The sequence below is a fragment of the Stegostoma tigrinum genome, chromosome 9 (genome assembly GCF_030684315.1).
Source record: "Stegostoma tigrinum isolate sSteTig4 chromosome 9, sSteTig4.hap1, whole genome shotgun sequence".
NCBI lineage: Eukaryota > Metazoa > Chordata > Chondrichthyes > Orectolobiformes > Stegostomatidae > Stegostoma > Stegostoma tigrinum.
Window position 1 is genome coordinate 61,193,814 of NC_081362.1, and position 21,063 is coordinate 61,214,876.

At 44.0% G+C, this 21,063-nt stretch overlaps 1 protein-coding gene across 2 annotated transcripts in view; it reads left to right on the forward strand.

Moving 5' to 3' along the window:
• Positions 1-20,263, forward strand: part of lyplal1 (lysophospholipase like 1) — a 73,851-nt gene extending 53,588 nt beyond the window's left edge. Inside the window, exons 5-6 of one of the 2 annotated variants that reach the window (XM_048535998.2) lie at positions 143-259; positions 17,511-17,927. In XM_048535998.2, the coding sequence (XP_048391955.2) occupies positions 143-241 (99 nt within the window). In that variant the 3' untranslated portion in view covers positions 242-259; positions 17,511-17,927. Of the gene's footprint in view, positions 1-142; positions 260-17,510; positions 17,928-19,199 lie in introns of those variants that run through there. The other variant, XM_048535996.2, reaches the window with a different exon arrangement.
• The last annotated feature ends 800 nt before the right edge of the window (positions 20,264-21,063 follow it).

Genomic DNA, 21,063 nt, shown 5'->3' on the forward strand with positions numbered 1-21,063 from the left:
AATGCATATTTCTGTTGGTGTTTCTGTGCTGAAGGGGCAGCCTTGTATCTATGTATCACCTTTCATGACTTCAAGACACCCAAACCCATGATAATTAGTGTGCACCAATCTATTTGTGAGGCTTTCTTTTTCTTCTTTGAAGTGGAAATTGGATGGTTTACAACTGCCTGAGAAGGACATCGCATTGAGAGACAGATCCTCGAAGTGTCGTCGGGAATTTGACTTGGATTTATTATTTTAGATGCAAGACAGCAATCAGGTTAGACACATATGGCACCTAACTGATTATTCTTGCTGCAGTTGTGTCAAGAATTGAAACATATTTTCTTTCTTCTAATCTCTTCAATTATGAAAAAATCTAAGCTGTTACAATATGGTTACAAGTTTCAGTGATTTTCTGTTCTTTCACATTCTGTCATCATTTTATTTGAGAATATTGTTAGACAATGCTTCAACACTATCTAAATCTTGATTCTCCATGTGCAACATCATGACAGATCAACAAATATACTGTTTGTGTATGAATGCCTGTCATGTTCCAAGCATGGTATTTCAGCCATCACATTTCAAAATGTAAAAACTATATTTTAAAGAGAAATGTACACTATTTCTGACCTTGTGCTGGACACTTGTAAGCATCTGACAGCCTGCAATCTTTCTCTCTCCAAACAATGGTTAAACTCCGATTGATCTTGGGCTACATTTCTCTCACATTGCACAAAATACCTAGGCAATGATCTTAAAGGCACAGTTCAGGTTAATAGCGAAACAACACGTGTGCTCCAGATGCCAGACAACCTGTAATCAAAGCCATAGAAGATCCACTATTACTCAGTTAAAAAAGAAACAAAGCAGACTTTGATATCTGATTCAGTTAAAATTGGTTAGGAGGGGCTACTGATTTTAATAGTTCTATTAAAATCTATGGGAGATACAATGTAACAATTATTGTGAGGCATTTTTCTGCATATTAAGCATTGTCTATTGACTCAGGTTCCTAATACAGCGGGGTTCCATATCTTCTCTCAGTCAAATTCCAATGATGTCTTTCAGTGCTCACAGTTCAAACAAAAATATTCAAAATTCCAACAGAAATAAATAGACACTGTTGTTACAATAAATCTGCCTTCTTAAGTATTTTTAAAGCAATGGTGGCAGAAAGATGCTTCTATAACATGCACAAATATACAGCTGACAGGCTCATTGCATTTTTCAGTAAAGTTCCATTCACTACAGCTTCCCCTCAGTGCCGGTTTACATAATGGTATCGACACACGCACTAACCTTTTGCACAGGCCCAAAGTGCTGGCAGTGCCTTCCTTGTGGGCTGCTAGCCAAAATGATGTAATGCTCTGCACAAAATGTTCAGTAAAACCTCCATATAGGTGTTTGTGTGAGGTTCTCCACAAAAGCAGCCTCTACCACAGCATTATTGGCAAATGGAGAGCAAAGGTAGAAAACAGCAAGCTGTAAATCAACAGTTCCATGAAAACAATCACAGTCATTGCCTGTTAATGCAATCTTTTTTTTTATCATGGCATGAATAACTTAAATTTGAAACATTGGGCATTACAATTGCCTCATTCAGACTTTAACTAGGCTTGTAATTAAAAGTAAACAGTTTCCCCTATTCTACAGAGTATCGGGGACTATGCTAACTGGTATAGTAAATAACTGTTTTTATAATTACATCATACCCTTCTCAGAGAATTAAATCACATTAAAACCAAACAAATAAACAGAAAATAAAAAATCAATTAAAACACCTTGTATAGTGCATTTACCAAGCAAAATCTCAAAGTTTTCAAATAATTAGAGGAACAATTTTTTTATGCAAGGCTCTGAAAACAATGACTTTAGCTTCTTGTTCCATGTGTTTAACTATAAGAGGCCTTGTTCATTAATGCCTTGATATCAGATCAGTAGAAGTGGTTGCTCCATTGAACAATGTGTTGAAGAGGTAATGTGGAACATCAGAGTTCTCAGGATGGCTTGGAAATTCCCCAAACATTTTCCATTGACATGAACAGGATGAACACCACATTTTTATGTCTATTTCTTCCATTTCAATAACTGACTCTACTAGAAAGATGTGAACAAGCCTCTGTGGAACTGCAGTCCGTGCTATTTGTCAAGACCTATCGAGTCATCACACTTGGTTCTGCTTGGGGATTAAAGACCTCATTCCCACAACATGCAGAATGAAACATAGTTTCGAAAATACCATGCAACAACTGTCACGAACATTACATTGGACAGACAGGAAGAATACATAAACATCAGCTAGCAGCAAAATGGCACAACAAATTCTCCTTAACATTCAGAAGATGAAGGCCATCAATTTAACTGGGACAAACAACCATAGTAGCCCAAGCCAAACATAGACATACGCGGGGATTCCTAGAGGCATGGTTTTCCAGCCATACTTCAATCAGCAAACATATAGAATTTTTCCCCACATACAAACCCATATAGATCAAAACCGGAAATACACTACTCACCATAACAGACCGGACAGTGTAAATTCCAAATGGAGTAGAATAACATTGCTTCATCGGAGACTGCACTGATGATGTCACCTAGCACGGGGACGAAACGTCTGAACGACAACAAGCCAGCTCAGCGAGCAAGTCAACAACCTCAAAATGGTAACGTTTCTGACCATCTAGAATACCCTTATCCTACAGTTGTTGCCTGATTCTGTCACCCCTAATAAATAATAGCTCTCAGTCTTTGTTTTTAATGTGGTATAATTTTTATTGACTGCAGTATTAACTTTTCAGAATAAAATTCTTTCTTCGGACATTTGTTCAAAATCAATTCTGATATTATTTTTAATATTTCTTGGAGTCCTTAAATTTGGAATGATTGTGACAAAATTAATTTCTTTCAAGATGTGTGGAAATACTTGGAGTGGGTCTTTTAAGAGAGAGAGTTCGGAAGGCCACTTTGAATATTGGAAATGTTTTCACAAGTCTTCCTAGAAATCACATGACTGGTGATGCCAGCTTGTTTTGCTGTGCACCCCCTGTTAGGGCTGTTTGAACAGCACAGCCCTGGATATTTAAGTTTCTTTTTACGTGGTCTTTCAGTTGAAGGGCAAGAAGCCGAAGAGGAAGAGCTGCCCATCAGATCTCCCATATTTCTGAAAAGTTCTGGATGTGATGTTGAATTTCCACAATGATGTCAGCCTTGGATGAGAGGCAGCTTCCCAGGTCAGGGAAATGTTCCATGGTTGGAAGGAATTCTCCATTGGCCTTAATGGAAAGATGAATAAGACCATGCCTACTATTAAAGAGAGAAACTATGTTTGTGTGTTGCACTTGGGGAAACAATTCTCTTGGAAGAATATAAAAATTCACTCCCTACTTTGATGGGAACTACATAGAAAACCAAAAGGTTGCAACAGCAAGACAGGCTTTAGAAATATTTGATGATTATGAGCTTGTCCACAAGTCCCACACTTCCTTTCTCAGCCCATGATCCCAATATGGTCAGAGGGTAGGAAGGTGAAAGAAAGGTGTGTTGCCTGAGATGAGAAGGAATAGCCACATAACCTCCCCATTAGGTCAGCAAAGAATTTGCTGAAGGTGGAATTTATGTTCCAAGGCCTAATCATTTCTGTTACCCCAGGGTTGGACATCTTCTTGCAGATTGCTGGAAGTTGTGTGCTATCATGTTGCACTGGGTCAATGCAGGTAAGGAGCCCTGACTGAAAGTGCAGCAGACAGTACTGTAACTCTGACAGCAGCTGTGAGGCCCAGTATAAATAGTGCTGGGGACACAGGAGACATAAATGAGATACCTGAAATTTACAAGGAATTCTCGTCAAGAAGGAACGGTAATTCTTTAATCCTTCAATGAGGCAAGTAAAGCTATTGTCATAGTTGGAGATACAGGAGCTTTTCAAGTTCTTTTGCTGGGAAAAAGTGGAGAGTGATATCAATGTCAAGTTTTCCCAAATGATATTAGTAGGGAGTATATATCCATTTGTTTATATTAATAGACGTAAATAATCTAATACCTTAGACAGTAAATGTAGGGGTTGTCTGTTATTTAATCAAGAACAGAGTACATTTACTTCAAGGGAAGGATTTGGCAGTAGTGAAGGCAGTAGATTCTCCAATCATCGCAGAAAATTGTTGGTTGGTTCGCCGAGCTGGCTGGTTTTCATGCAAATGTTTCATCTTCCTTCTAGGTGACATCATCAGTGCTGCATAGCCTCCAATGAAGTGTTGTTGTTCTGTCCTGCTCTGAATTTATATGGCCCGGTTTGTCATGGTTGCCAGTCTTGTTTCCGGTTTTGTACCATAGCAGTATGTAGATGGCGTCTATTTCAACATGTTTGTTAATTGCATCAGAGGTTGAAAACCAGGCCTCCAGGAATTCTCATGTTTGTCTTCCATCAGGAACATAAAAATTGACAAGGAGGAAATGATTGCATCCTTTGAAGTTTCAGTACTATTCACCCCTATCAATATGACACTAGCAAAGTTGGCACTCACCACGTTATTGGACGATCACAAAATACAAACTTCCGATGAAACCGTCAGCAAGAACAACATGCTAAATTTAGTAGACCTATGCCTTACCACACATTCCATCTTGAATGGCCAGGGAAATGAACAAATTAATGGGACACCCATGGGTTCACCCGTCTCGGGGCTCATTAGTGGAATCTGTTATGAAAAGGCTGGAACGCACAGCCCTCCCCAAATCCAGCCTAAATTATAGGTTAGATACATGGACAATACGTTTGTGATTATTAAACAAGCAAAGTCAGAAAAAACACACCACATTATTAACAGCATATTAACCAGGATCAAGTTCATCAAGAAAGAAGAGAACAATAATCAACTCCCATGCCTAGATGTAATGGTGGAACAAACAAACGGTGGGGAGTTCCTTACCAGCACATGCAGAAAATCTACGCATATAGACCAAATCCTGAATTACAATAGTAACCACCCCAGTGCCCACAAACAGAGCTACGTCAAAACTTTGTTTAAACAAGCGATAACCCACTGCAACACCCCAGAACTGCACAAAAACAAAGAGGAACACCTATACAGAGTCTTTGCAAACAATGTTTATCCTAACAGATTCATCTGCCAATTCCTGGCAAGCAAACAACACCAAGAAGACACTGTACGCCCAACACACTGGCCACCGTACCCGACGTTAGAAACACATCAGAGCTGACTACAAGACTCTTAGAATCCCTTGGAATAAGGGTAGCACACAAACCAACATCCACACTTCGCCAGTTACTCTCAAAGACAAAAGACTCCATACCCACAATGAGCAGGATAAATGTGATACATAAAATACCATGTCGCATCTGCAAGAAACACTTCATAGGACAGATGGGCAGGAAACCTGCCACCGGAATACATGAACACCAACTCACAGCAAAACAGCACGACCAACTCTCCCTCATTTCAATACATTCCAACATAGAAAGACATCAGTTTGACTGGGACAAGGTTACAATAGGACAAGAGAGGCAAAGACAAGATGAGAATTTCTGGAGGTCTGGTTTTCAACCACCAGTAAAATTAACAAACATATACCCCATCTACATACCACTACAGTACGAAACCAGAAACAAGACTGCCCACTATGACAGACCGGATCATATAAATTCAGAGCAGGACAGATCAACAGCACTTCAACAGACACTCAGCACTGACAATAGCATCTTGAAGGGAGACAAAATGTTTGCACGAAAACCAGTCAGCTTGGCAAACCAACCAGCAACTCCAACCACAACCTAAGCTGCAGATCTTTGTTAAAACATCACAGAAAGGTCAGTGAGGTCAAGGAACAGAGCAGTTACAAGAGAAGCTCCCAGGAATATTTCCATTATGTTCTGGATGTAAGTTTGGTCGCTGAGCTGGAAGGCTCGTTTTCAGACGTCTCATCACCATTCTAGGTAACATCATCAGTGAGCCTCCAGTGAAGCGCTGGTGTTATGTCCCGCTTTCTATTTATCTGTTTAGGTTTCCTTGGGTTGGTGATGTCATTTCCTGCATTGGTGATGTCATTTCCTGTTCTTTTTCTCAGAGGGTGGTAGATGGGCTCCAAATCAATGTGTTTGTTGATGGAGTTCTGGTTGGAATGCCATGCTTCTAGGAATTCTCGTGCATTTCCCTGTCGTATCTGAGGCTGGAATCAAACCTTGGTCCTGGCAGTGTGAGACAGTAGTAACTACAGGAAAACAACACATACGGACCAAATACTGAACTACAGAAGCGACCATCCCAACACCCACAAACGAAGCTGCATTCGAACATTATTCCAACAAGCCACCACACACTGCAGCACAGAGGAACTATGAAGAGCAGAAGAAAATCACCTATACAACGTATTCAAGAAGAACAGGTACCCAATGAATACAGTCCACCGAGTTCTCAGCAACAAACCCAAACAAACAGACAAAACGTGCCCAGAAACCAGAACCACTCTCCCCTACATCAAAGACATTTCCGAAATGACTGCCAGACTACTCAGACCTCTTGGCATCATGGTAGCCCACTAACCCACCAACACACTACAAAAAGACATGACCCACTATCACTGGTATCCTTACATACAGATGAAGAAGGACACCACTTTGATTGGGACAACACATCCATCCTAGGACAAGCCAAACAGAGACACACACAAGAATTCCTAGAAGCATAGCATTCCAAACGGAACGCCATCAACAAACACATTGATTTTGAGCCCATCTACCACCCCACTGAGAAAAAGAACAGGAAATGACATCGCCAATGCAGGAAATGACATCACCAACCCAAGGAAACCTAAACAGATAAATAGAAAGCGGGACATAACACCAGCGCTTCACCGGAGGCTCACTGTTGATGTTCCTAGAATGGTGATGAAACGTCTGAAAACTAACCTTGCAGCTCAGTGAACCAGCTTACATCTGGAACAAAATAAAGACTCACTCTTTTGTGGACCAAAAAGAGGAGAGCACGACTGTGTTGGAGGTGGAAGGAAGACGTCAGGTTGGCTGTGCACCCTTGCAACCGGTAGATCTTAATGCTGGCTTCGGCCTAACGCTGGTTCAGGGGAGCAGCCAACCTGCAACGATGGCTGCGGCAAGTGCTCGTGCCCCGGGTCAGGGGGTCCGGAACACCATCCGCGTTTCCATGAAGAAGGTGGATGAAGGTGCACCTGTGGACCGCACCTTCTTCGTGAAGAGGGTCCTGTTGGACCGTTGTGGGTTTGCTGCTGCGGACATTTACTGCCTGCAGGATTTCCCTGGAGGAGGTTTCTACGATGTGACCTTCCGGAGTGCCAAGCTTTGCGAGCGCTTCCTGGAGGTTTTCAAGGAGAAAGGAGGTGAGGGCCCCCTCTCTGTATTGACCGCTGTCCCGCTGTTTGTGATGCCAGCGCAGAGGAGCCGTATGGTGACTGTACACATGTACAACCCGCATGTGCCAGCAGTTGATGTCCTGACCTTCCTTGGAAGGTACGTGAAGGTGGAAGGGGACCTAACCAACGGGATCTGGACCAGTAAGAGGCAGGTCAGGGTGACGCTGAGGACGGGCGCGGATGGGAACATCGTACACCCACCATCCAGCTTCGCGATCGACGGGAGCAAGGGCTACCTGACCTATGCAGGGCAACCTAAAGTCTGCCATGCCTGTGGTAGGTCAGGTCACGTGGCGGCCGACTGCAAAGGCACCATCTGCAGGAACTGCAGGGAGGAGGGACACCTAGCAAAGGATTGCCCAAAAGAAAAAAGCTGCAACCTTTGCGGGGAAGCGGGCCACCTCTATAGGGCATGCCCGTGGCAGGGGACCACCTACGCCCAGATCGCTGGCAGGGGCCCCTGGAGTAAAGGAAGGCACCAGGCCCGTGCAAGGATCCCCCTAATGTGCAAAAGGGCCAGGTCGTGCAGGAGGGCCCAGCCCCGCAAGATGGACCCAAGTCCAGCAAATCGCCTCTGCAGGCTCCGCTCCCCCCCCGACAACCCAGAGTCAATGGAGGAGGTGACAGGTGACCCAGGGGAGTGGACGACAGTCCGGAAGGCGAGGAGGAAGGTGCACTGGCGGGCCCCAGCACCGCAACCATCAGGCGGGAAGAGGCAGCTGCAGGGGGGCTATAAGAGCTCCTCTGACGAGGGGGGTTCAGAGGAGGCCCGCCCAAAGCAGAAGCTAAAGATCTCAAGGGAGAAGGAAAGCAGCACCCCAATTCCAGGTGACGGGAGGTGTCCTGAGGCTCCCTCTGACACCCAGCCACGCACTGCTGGGGCCCTGGAGGGCCCCCCGGAATCTTCTGGCGGGAACCAGGAAATAGCGTGTCCCCAGCCTGACCCAGAGCCGGACTCTCCTGCCTCCGTACCCTGACGGGGGGATGCCACCTGGAAGGCAGCACGGACGGTTTCCTGAGCCCGGAGAGCGTCCAGCAGTTAGCCCGGGCAAAGGGCATGAAGGGACAGATGGAGGGGCTGGACCTTGGACTCGGGGAGGGTACTGCGGTCACTGCCCACAATGGGGGTACGAGTTGCGAGCGTTAATGTTTGCAGTGTTAAGTCCACCGCAAGATGTGTGTCCACGTTGGCCTACCTGACCACCGTCAAGGCAGACCTCCTGTTTCTGCGGGAGTGCAGGATGCCGCATCTCAGCAGGTATGGGAAATGGTCCGGCGCCTGGACCTGTGGGCCTTCGATCTGGTCGGGGGGTAACAACTGTCACTCTTCGGGCCTGGCTATTCTGCTGCGGGGGCGCAACTTCACCATCTCTCAAGTTCAGGAGGTGGTGGTGGGGCACATCCTAGTGGCTGATGTCACCTACAGGAACGCTCCCCTGAGGCTGATCAACGTTTACGCCCCAGCGGTACGGAGTGAGCAGTTGGCCGTCCTGCAGCAGCTTCCACCCCTGCTGGCTACGTCCAGGCCAGTCGTCCTAGGCGGAGACTTCAACTGCATCATCGATGCAGATGGAAGATCCGGCGTGGGGACAGCGGGTGGGGGGAGTCAACTGGACGTCACGTCCAGATTCCTGATGGGCACGGTGAAGGACGCCAAGCTGCTCGACGTCTTCAGCACCCCTGCAGACGGAGCACAGCGGAGGTACACCTGGTCACGGCCAGACAGGTCTATCCGCTCAAGGATAGACTTCTTATGTCACAGGCGTTCTCGGTCAGGTCCACCGGCGTCCAGCCGGTGTTCTTCTCTGACCACTGCCTCCTACTGGCCGACTGTCACTTACAGGACGACCAGCCGGCCAGCAAGGGAATGTGGAAGCTCAACACGACTCTGTTGACCCCAGAGAACGTTGAGGAGCTTAAGAGGGAACACGCCGTTGGAGAACTGTGAAACCCCTCTTTGAGTCTCCAGGCAACTGGTGGGAGACAGTCAAGGAGAACATCAAGAGGTTCTTTGTCCTCAAGGGTGTTCGGAAGGCGAGAGAGAGGCAGGGAAAGCTGTCGCGACTCACGGAGAACCTCCGCGAGGTGAGGGGCCAGCAAGCCTCGCTCTTCGCCATGGAGGCCTCCAGGATAATCTTCTGGCCCAGGGTCCGCTCCGTGGAGCAGGATGAGACGTGCTCGCATTTCTTCTTTGAGAAGGTGCACAAAGAGAGCTCTGTGCTTAGCCGGCTGAAGGAGGACGACGGCTCGGTGACGTCGTCTCGGCCTGACATTTTGAGGATCAGCAGATCCTTCTATGCCGGACTGTACGACACGAAGCCCGCGGACAGCACGGCCTCCGAGTCATTCCTGTCGTCTATCATGGAGGTCTTGGACGACAGCACGAGGGAGTGGCTGGACCGGCCGATATCCCTGGACAAACTGACCAGACCCCTCAAGTCCTTTGAGAGGAATAAGACTCCCGGGAGCGACGGCTTACCGGTCGAGCTGTATTCCGCTCTGTGGGACCTGGTCGGCCAAGACCTGCTGGAGGTGTACGATAGTGCGCTTCACGCAGGGGAAATGTGCAAGTCCATGAGGAAGGGCATCATCACCCCCATTTACAAGAGGAAGGGGGAGAGGCAAGAAATTAAGAATTGGCGTCCCATTTCATTATTGAATGTGGACTACAAAATCCTGGCCGAGGTCATAGCCAACCGGGTCAGGTCTGTTCTGGAGTCGGTGATTCACCCTGACCAAACCTGTGCTGTGCCGGGCAGGAAGATCCCTGAGAGCCTCGCGCTCATCAGGGATACGATCGCCTACGTACAGGACAGGCGGGTGCCTCATCAGCCTGGACCAGGAGAAGGCCTTTGACAGAGTCTCTCATGCTCACATGAGGGACGTCCTCTCCAAATTGGGGTTCTGAGAGGGCATCCGCAATTGGATCCGGCCGCTCTACACCAACACGATTAGTGCAATCTCGATCAACGGGTGGGAATCGGACAGTTTTCTCGTCAGATCTGGAGTCAGGCAGGCCTGCCCGCTCTCTCCTGCCTTGTTCGTGTGTTGTATGGAGCCTTTCGCCACATCCATCAGGAAGGACGTGAGCCTGAAGGACGTGACTATCCCAGGCAGCGGAGGCCTTCAGGTCAAGACCCCCCTGTACATGGACGACGTCGCCGTCTTCTGCACCGATCGTCATTCGGTGAGTAGGCTGTTGGACATCTGCGGCCAGTTTGAACTGGCCTCGATGCCAAAGTCAATATGGGTAAGAGCGAGGCCATGTTCTTCGGGAACTGGGACGACCGCTCCTTCATCTCCTTCACGGTCAGAACAGACTACCTGAAGGTGCTGGGTGTTTGGTTTGGTCGAGCTGGGGCGTGCACTAAGACTTGGTAGGAGCGTATCACCAAACTGAAGCAGAAGCTGAGTAGGTGGACGCTCCGGTCCCTCTCCATCGCAGGTAAGAACCTGGTTGTCAGGTGCGAGGGGCTTTCGGTACTGTTGTATGTGGCGCAGGCCTGGCCTATTCCCTGGACCTGCGCCGCTGCGGTCACCCAGGCCATCTTCCACTTCATTTGGGGGTTGAGGATGGACCAGGTGCGCAGGGATACCATGTACAAAGACCTGGGAAATGGGGGAAAGTGCATACCGAACGCCACCCTCGCCCTGACGGCTACCTCTGTGTGCGGCTGCATCAAGCTGTGCGTAGATCCTCAGTACGCAAACATCAAGTGTCACTACTTACTGAGGTTCTACCTGTCCCCGGTGTTGCGAAGGATGGGCCTGGCCTCGTTGCCGCGGAACGCTCCGAGTAGTTGGACCGTCCCGTACCACCTGTCCTTCGTGGAGAAATTTTTGAAAGGCAACACCTTTGACCACAAGGCCATCAGGCAGTGGTCAGCACGTAGTATCCTCGGGACCCTTCGGGAAAAGGAGAGGGTGGATCCCATCGTGTGGTTCCCCACGCAGATTGCCAAAGTTGCTTGGCAGAATTCCTCATTGCCAGAACTTTCAAACAAGCACAAGGACATTGCTTGGCTGGCGGTGAGATCCTTTATGCACGCCCGAAATCTCTGTGCCACCACACGCTGCCCTCGAGGTGGATGCGGGGGGGACGAGACTGTCGATCACCTCCTTCTGGAGTGTGCCTATGCGCAGGAGGTCTGGAGGGGGATGCAGTGGTATTTGTCGAGGTTCGTCCCGAGCAGCTCCGTGACACGGGACTCCGTGTTCTACGGGCTGTTTCCCGGGACGCACACCAAGACCAACATCAACTGCGCCCGGAGGACCATCAATGCGGTGAAAGACGCTCTTTGGTCTGCCCGCAACTTGCTGGTCTGCCAGCTGAAAGAACTGGCCCCGACCGAGTGTTCCAGACTGTCGCACTCCAAGGTCCAGGACTACGTGCTGAGGGACGTGCTAAAGCTTGGGGCAGCCGCCGCCAAGCGGCGGTGGGGAAAGACCACCATATGAAACCCCTCGTCCAGAATAGAAACAAGGGCCCTATCTGGTAACTGGGCCCAGCTGGCGCCTTCCCCAACTGGTCAGGGGGCCAACTGGGATTGTGCGGGGAGACGACTGCTGGGGTATTTTCTTTGCTTTTTTTTCTTCTTTGCTTTGTTTTTGCCTTTAGTTGGTGTACGTACCCCCTGGGTAACCGGGAGCAGCTTGCATGACTGGGTAGGTGTATAAATGTTTTATTTTTTGTACATTCTAAGAATAAAGTATGTTTTTTCAAATAAAAAAAGGTGACGAAACGTCTGAAAACAAACCTTCCAGCTCAGCGACCAAACTTACATCCAGAACCTCAACCTGAGCTACAAATCTTCTCAAATTTGCTATTTCCATTATGTGTGGTGACCAGGTGATTGGTTAAACAAAGTCTATCATTGGATGTCAAATTGGCACCATGACCAGACAGTCATCTCAAACATTATTTGGGGATTTAGATGCTCTGAAGGAAGAAGTCTTCAAGAAGTCTTCTCTAATCAAGGCCCAGAAAGTTGATCCAGAGTTAAATAACCCAACTGATTCAAACTCAAGTTGAAGCCAAGGGCGTTTGGACCATTACAATGTGAAACATGGGAATCTGGAGATCTCCTCACAGACCTGTGTGAGTGCTTCTTCGGATGGAGGTAATGCCCAAATTTCATCAAGAAATATTAAAGATTGCCCATGAAAACCGTATACCAGACCTTTTAGGAATCCGGATGATCTAAAAACTTAGAGGTCAACCTATTTACTGGTCAGCTCTTCAAAAGACACAGTACAATTGTGTAAATCCCGCCACGAGATATAATCTAACAGGCACCTTTAATTCTTGCCAGTTTTTGAAGAACTATTTAGTAGAGAATTGGTAGATTTAGTGGGCCCTTAACCAAGAGCAAAAGCAAGATGCCACAAGACCTTCATATTCACAGCTGCCATGATGTTGAGCACAATTTCCGCTCGAGAGGTTAACCCAGTTCTTCACTCAGTATGGATTGCTAATGGAGATCCCGTCAAACCAAGATTGTGTACTTAGGTGATGTGACGCATCCTTTGATAAGTTGAAAGCCATTTTGATTTTAAATATGCTTTGTATTTTTTCCAAGCATAGAGGTTTTACGAACATGTTTCATGTCTAATATTTTGGAGCACCTTATTTGCAAATGGTTGTGGTAAAATGGATTAATTTTAAGTTTTCTTGAATTACTTGAAGTGAGTTCTTCAAAGGCAGTGATCAAAAGGTCACGGTCAACATTGGAGTTTATTTAAAAGAGACGTCCAAGGAAAAATCATTGCTTGCTATGCTATAAAGCCTGATCGGGGATGTTTGAACAATGACTGACTTGGAGAGTTTCTTGTTTTTATCTGGTCTCGGTGGGAAATAAAAAGCCTGCAAGGAAGACCTGCCCAGCCAGTCTCTCCTATTTCTGAAAGTAACTCTCTTGTTAATTTCATGATAAATTCAATTTGTTTTTCTAAAAGAATGATTGAGAAAACATTTCAATATTGCATTTCCTGTAGCAAGCTGTGTATTAAGACAGGACAAACAACTTTGACTTGACCACATGAACAAAAACTCCAAAACACCAGACTTAGAACATTCCGTGCTTTATCATTTTGCTTTCAAGAATAACTGACGATCAAAGTCTTTTTTTTTCAAAAAGTCAGTCTCTGCAGAGAAATCTGATTGTTTTCAATCTTTGCTGAAGTGCATACTTGCTTGTGTGTATGTGTTTTGGGAATATTTAAAGGGTTAAGCTTTTATGCTTTTGTATTACTGACTGTGAGTGTTAACAATTACTGCATCCACATTAAGTAGGTTTTCTTTTGATAATGAGCAAATACTTATGCTTATTAACAATTCTCTTTGCCAGATTTTTTTAAAGTTAAAACCTCATATCGATGAAGTATTTAGTTGACCACCTTGATAACTGGAAAGATCATTTTATTTATGTTGTGATCTGTGGGAGAGTGGAATTAGAGCAATGGCCCAGCTTTATCTGTAACAATGTGAACTCAAGACTGTAAACTGAGTGAAGTCCCTACATTTCTGTAGATCTACAACACTATTCCTGTTCTCTTCGCTGAGCTACTTGATACAGACCATTTCTGATATCTGCTTGATGTGTAAAGGTGTAAAATGATTGAACTCAGTCTGAATTGATATCATTTAATGTAACACAAGAAATATATTCATCATACTGGAATTCTCATGACGGATTGGATGATAAAACTACTGTCTCTGTTATTTTGACTGCAGTGTATTCTTAATTAATATGATCAGATCATTCAAAGTATTTTAATAGATTTCCACTCAATTGTGTTACTTGTGTTGCTTAATTGGAATCATTAGGCTCGTCAGTACTTATGTGGAAAAATTATGAGATGCACATTTTTATTAGGTTAATATTAAACTGAAGGATTAAAAGGTTTGGTTTAATTCTGAGGTTCCATGTATTTTGCATCTCTCTATTTCGTTGACCTGCTATAAGAAGACTTCCCTACTCTCTTTAATGTGAAATGCACAAATTATCAAGGCAGAATGCAATATGGGAAGTATCATCATTTGGAGAATTAATGTTCAGGCAGTAAGTTCTTTGTTAAGCGTTTAGGTCAATACCATTACATTCTTTTACACATAACTGGAAGCCATCAAAGAGAGCTTTTTATAAAAAAAAGTGCAGCCATTGTTTATTTTGGATCAACTCCCTTTTCAGCTTTTGATGGTGACCTAGGCATTAGCTCACAATTGGAAACTGAACTGTTTTCTGTTTCCACTCTTAAAAGTATTACCTTCCTTGTAAAAACTCTAGCACATAATGGATGGCACTGTACCAGAAAGATGACTCAAAATATTGTTAATACTCCATGTATGTGTGTGTATGTATCTCTGCGTCTCTGTGTATGTGTTGACTATGAGCAAGTGTTGACAAAAGTTTTAAACAACATAATACATGAACATTATTTAACCTGTTTAAATATGGTCATATTCTTTGTTTTTGTGTCATACTGATGTTGGTTCTGCAAAGTGATAATCTCTCGAAATGCAGTCCTAAGATGGAAGGAATTTCACTCTGGAAGAGCAATATAAATTAGTTTTGACTGCCAGTTTCCAATGATCATTAGTTTCCAGGAAGAATTCCTACAGATGCTTAAGGCCTGACCTCGGGTGTAAAATTAAACAACCAGTTCCCCCCCACCTCCCATATTTCCACCCCCGCCATCTCCACAAGTAAATACTTCAAATTTCCACTTCTCTGTGTATTTTTAACTTTTCAGCATTCAAATAAATTATAGTGATCACAATACAGTGCAATATGAGGTAATTTCATCAGTCTAATTGTTCAATTTTCTGTTCCATTGCAGAATTTGGCAGACAGTTAATAAATAATAAATGCGCTTATGTCACTATTAGATTGCATAAATTTTTGACAATAATCATTAATCTTATTGATTATTGATTAATGATGAATCAAATTGTTTTATGTACTGATGTTTCCTTCCTACATTTGCTCATAACAGATACGGTTTGCAGAGAAACTAAATTAATCAGGAACAAATGCATTTACCCCAAGTATTGTGCATTATTTGCAATCTCACATTCATGGTACTAAGTGTTTCTTCCTTGTCATTTTTTATGCAAATTATATTCTTCAGGCATTGAGATTATCTTTTTAAATCAGTCTGTCTGCTCCACTGTCCGGTTCAAGAGATTGAACTTTGCATGCGACATAACTTTCTTTCTTCTTGTTAATGCTGTAAAAAAACTTCTGACTTTGTGATGTTTTCCTAGCGTGTTTCAGTTGTATATATTAAAAACTGACCAAGTTGGGTGAAAGGAAAATAATATGAAATCACTTTATGCTTTATTCACACAGCAATGGAAAGTAGTTTTTTATTATTTTAGGCCTCTCCTACGGGAAGTAATACTGTAAAGTACACAAAACCACTGTCAAAAACAAGTTTGGGATTTGTATACAAATCAGGAATAAATGCAGTGATTCATTGAACATATTCCAACTTTCACACAATTTTAACACTTTTCAAAAGGCTTGATCCTCTTTACAAAATTTGTAAAAATCAGATCTCTGCTGAATTGCTTTTTGTATCATTTCCCATATTAATCACTTTCCTCTGTTGTAATAATTCATAAATAACTCCTTTAAGTTTGGAGGAAATAAAATCTGCAGTGAGACATTATGCATTAAATGTAACTTTTAGCTCACTGTGCAGAATCTCCTTATGTTGCCTTGCAGAGCTTAATCTGTTATGGTTGACACGTTTTCATCCTCTGTTTATGAGACATCTCAAATTCATTTTTGTTTGCAATGGGTCTCCGATGGTTTACTTACCTGCCAAATTCTCAGAGGAAGGTCAGAGGGGGTGCTGCTGCAGAATTCCCCCAGGCATATCAATAGCAGCATGAACTGCCAGTCCTGTGGACATTCTAATCTTGCATTGTTCATAAGAGGACACACAGAAGATGGTGAAGTCACTTACAGCTTGGGCATACTTGAATAGCGAGGAATTAGACACTGCCTGATTAAGCACAAACTGCACTTTATTAATGTTGAAGCTGGGACTCAATGATCAATAAAAAGGCTGGTGCATCTGCAACATTTCCTTCAGTGTATGTATTGTCACAACCAGGTGAGGACAGAGAATTGGCTCCACTCTCTTTATCTCTTTCTCAGTTGGTCATGTTTTTATTTCTTTTTAGTAGGCAACTATCACACTTCAATTAAAATGTAATTTGCTAGAAAATGAAAGTACCAATTATGGATGTTTTCTTGACTGAAGGTAAGAGGAATTTTATTATCTACTAATCCCAAAATAAATTAATCTAGATGTAATATTAAGCACACACACAAACATAGGTACTAAGTTTAAAAAGAGAGTAATATACACAATTAGTAATAAGGCTACACTTTTTAAACAGTTCTGAGAGGCTTTGGGATGTAAGAATTTTCAGTTTGACACCACAGTTCATTAACTATTGATCATAGCTGCAGCAGCGCAAAAAACTGTGGCTATCCTTATGTTCTCAGTCAATGCCTATTGTCCCAGTTGCTTTCTTACTGGTTTCCAAGATGATGAGAGAAACAGGCAGAGAGATAAAATGTTCCAGCTCTTGTCGCGAATTCACTTTTTCTTCTCTCTATCCTGTACTGAGCAAAAGCAGCTGTCGAAATATAGCTCAATGTATATTCTAGAGTCCAGCTCCATTTTCTTTCCAAACTGTTTAACTAGTAACTGAGCTTTTATCATACACATGTGAAGTAAACTGGAGGTGCATTTTTTTTTGATGCTGACTCAGTTGTCTGACTAAGATATCTGAACACAAAAATGGGAATTTCAGTACTGATCATTTAGTTTATTCCTCATGCATCTCACAAAACCTACTTCAGTCTATGATGAGGTGAATACTGCAGCCATTTTAGGTCTGTATTTCTTTCTTTGTAAGAACCATTTTAATCCACGAAAGGTATTAGTTATAACAATCAGATGATGGAAGTCAAAAGTTGATTGTCTGTATTTAGCACTATTGGAACAATATGAATATGCATACTTATGGTTTAAAATCCAAATCAATCTAAGGATTCCTAAATCACAAAAAGCCTGAAACCATTTCTTATTTTTCATTCTTTCAGATTTAATGAAATGAAATTTATTACCATATTCCAGCAGCCTAACAGGCAGTCATGTCCAGGAGTGGTGGTCTCAGCCCAGCACGGTGGCATTTTTCCATGGAAGCTTCCGGCCCAGTATTCAAGCGGCCCGGCATAGCAGTTTCATCCCGGCTGCATTTTCTGGGCATTCCACCAGTCCAGGAGCTTCCCCTGAGCCCAGGAACTGTTAAATGAACTGTGATGCACTTTGTCTTTACTTTCTTTTATGACTATGTATGACTTATGTCATTAATATAGATGCCCTGATGTAGTGATTTACAAAGTTTTTCACTGTATTTTTCATGTAAAAGTGTCAATAGATTTCTGTTCTATTCTATTCTTTTCTATTCTGTATTATCCAGTATTGTTTAAAGCCATGTAAATTAGAAAATAAAATACAGATATCATCTTTAATCAGTTGACACTTCCCATTTCTAGCTCAACTGAAGATGGCGATAACACCATCAGTTGGGTGCCTACAATTGACCCTAGGTTCCATGATCCAGGAAGGGACGAATCAGCCAGGATTTCCATTCTGGTTATTCTCCAGTGACACCTGCTAGAAACCATAGCCAGTATTTTGTGTGGTTACTGTGAACTGAAACAAAAGTTACCATGCTCACAATATCATACTTAAAATGGCTTGTCAGTATCCTGGTGCCTGTGGGTGGCACTGTAATCTTAACAGTGGGGATGGTATGGAGGGGTGAAGGAGGAGTCAGGAACCTACTCACTTCCAGTTCATCCCTGGTTAACCTTTAGGAGGAGCATATTTATTGCCAAGCAGGGCAAGAAAGCCATTTTCAAGTTTTACATCATAGAACTTGAATGGTCTCCCATGTGTTAGTGCACAGCAGTTAGTTTTGATGCAGAGAGAAGCTCAAGGTACTTTTCATACTGAAAAAAGTTTTAAACCTGGGGGGTGTTGAGCCAGGTTAAATGATCTTTCACTTGGCTGCTTTGGCCAAATGCAGTCAACAAGTTGGATCAACACCACTCTGTGACCCACCACATCTCTGTCTCCCCACGTTGTCTTCCATTGTCACTGGTTCATGATCCTTGTTAGCCTTATGGGCATCACTGCATCTCTCCCCGGCACCATACACATCCTGTACTGTGGAGCCCATCATTGTAACAGTTAAGGTCCCCAATCCTGTTTTGGTGCCCCTCACAAAAAATGTCACATGGCCCCTGTTGACCCTCATCCCTCTCCTGATTGAGGTAAACTGCAGCCTTACATTCCTTAGTTACCCCCTGCCACAAGACCATACATTCCTCGACAATTAGCTTTTAGTTTTAATGCCACCACATCCAATTGTCTCTCATTCCTGTGAGTGTTCACTTCACAAGATGCTCCTTGACTGAACTCCACACATGAATTGGTCTCAGTTTGGATATTACCCTGGACACTGCCCTTCACTGCTCCTGGAGTGACTGCAGGTGAGGACATCCTCCTCCTCCCCCCCACAGAATGACTGGAGCACACCCATGCCTAAATTATTCCTCCTTCTCTTCACTGCTTCCCTGGCTCCATGCCCTTCAACCACAGCTACCCTCTTGGTACCAGAGCCCTGGCTGTTTACAGGGCAGACACTGGCATTCCCTGATTGCTGCTTTCTCAATGCTACACCCTCCAGTCAGTAACACTCCTTTTCTGTGTTTGTATTCCAGACAAAGCTGCCCCCTCTGTTTGCCATGTGCCAGTTGGGTTTGGAGATGACCCAGAGAGAGAGGCTACCTTGCTCCACTCAGACTCATTGCCTGTACTTGGAGAAGTGGATGACTGTCAGAGATGGTAGGAACTGCAGATGCTGGAGAATCCGAGATAACAAAGTGTAGAGCTGGATGAACACAGCAGGCCAAGCAGCATCTCAGGAGCAGAAAAGCTGACACTTCGGGCCTAGACCTTTCATGTTTAAAGCTGTTGTCAGGAAAACACTGTACATACTTACTGAAAAGTTGAGGAAGAAGTGAAATATCACCATGCATATGCCAACTGTTTTCTGAAGCAATGATTGGGGATTGGGCAGAAAATAGTTGAGAAAGTGAAGTCCAATGAATTGTGCTGTTGGTGAGATGCTAATAAGCACCTCCATTGCAGCTTGTGAGATAGTTGATGTGGCAGCTCAGGGAGGAGAGTGGAATTATTAAAATTTAACTTGAGGGTGAGAATGTGATCCACTTGCTATTCCTCTCACAGTTCCAAACATAGTAATCATATAAACCTCATCACTGCTGGAGTTTGAACTTATAGAAGTAGGACTGATCACCAAAAAGCACCTTGTCATAAATATAAAATCACCATTTTTACACCATGAGGAAAAGGCAGAGCAGGAAAAGTGAGAAAAACAGCAATGCAATGTAATGATATACTCGTGAAAGATGCAGCAGATGGAGAAAGAATAGTAATACAAAATACTAAAATATGTTTGGAAGGTATAAATAAATGTTCTTCTGTGATGCCACTTGCACAACCATGTGAAGATAGAGTAGTTCTTTGAATGAGCAACTTGTCTCTCATTATTTATTGCAAGGACAAGACAATGTAATCAACGGTGCTACTTTGGAACATGTGGACTCATGAAAAATGCTGCACAAATATAAATCATTCCTCTTCTATGACAAAAGAATGATTTTGCTGGAGGTTGAAAACTGACACAGATTGTAAAATGCCCAGTTAACACACATTTTATGTAACGGTCTTACATATAGGGTACAATAATTCTCCAGCTGCAGCTAAGCATGTCTTTTCCTTTTGTTATAATTGTTTTCAATGTTAAACCAACAGTGGCCTAATCATTAACGAAAACCAAACAAATATGCTGATATAAATGCTTTATATGCAAATGGAGTATCACCATCCGGTCAATGTGGAGCTCGAGGAACACAGGAGGTCCAGCAGCATCAGAGAAGCAGGAGAGTCAACATTTCGGGCCCAGACCCTTCATCAGGACTGGGGAGGCGGAAGGGAGCTGGGAAATAAACAGAGGAAAGAGGGTGTGGAACTGGGGGAATATAGGTGTGATGGTGATATGTGAATGCAGGTAAGTGTAGTGGGGATTGGTCAATGAAAAGGATGGGGCAGATAGATCAAGAAGAAGATGGACAGGCAGTGTCAGGCCAAAAAGGAGGGGTTGAGAGGGAGGGTTGGACATGGGATGAGGCTGGAGGGGAGGGGGAGTGTGCGGGTGGGTGAGTAGATTTTGAAACTGGTGTATTCTATGTCTAGGCCATCAGGCTGTAGGGTCCCAAGGCAGAATATGAGGTGTTGGTCCTCCAGTTTGTGTGTGGCATCATTGTAGCACTGGAAGAGGCCCACAATGGACGTCACCCAGGGAGTGGGAAAGGGAGTTAAGATGGTTGGCAAACGGAAGGTGGCGTTGATTATAGCATACGGGGTGTAGGTGTTCTGCAAAATCTGTCACCAGGTCTACATTTGGCCTCACCGATGTAGAGAAGATCAAATCAGGAGCAACAGATATAGTAGACCAGGTTGGAGAATATACAGGTGAACCCCTGTTGATATGGAAAGTTT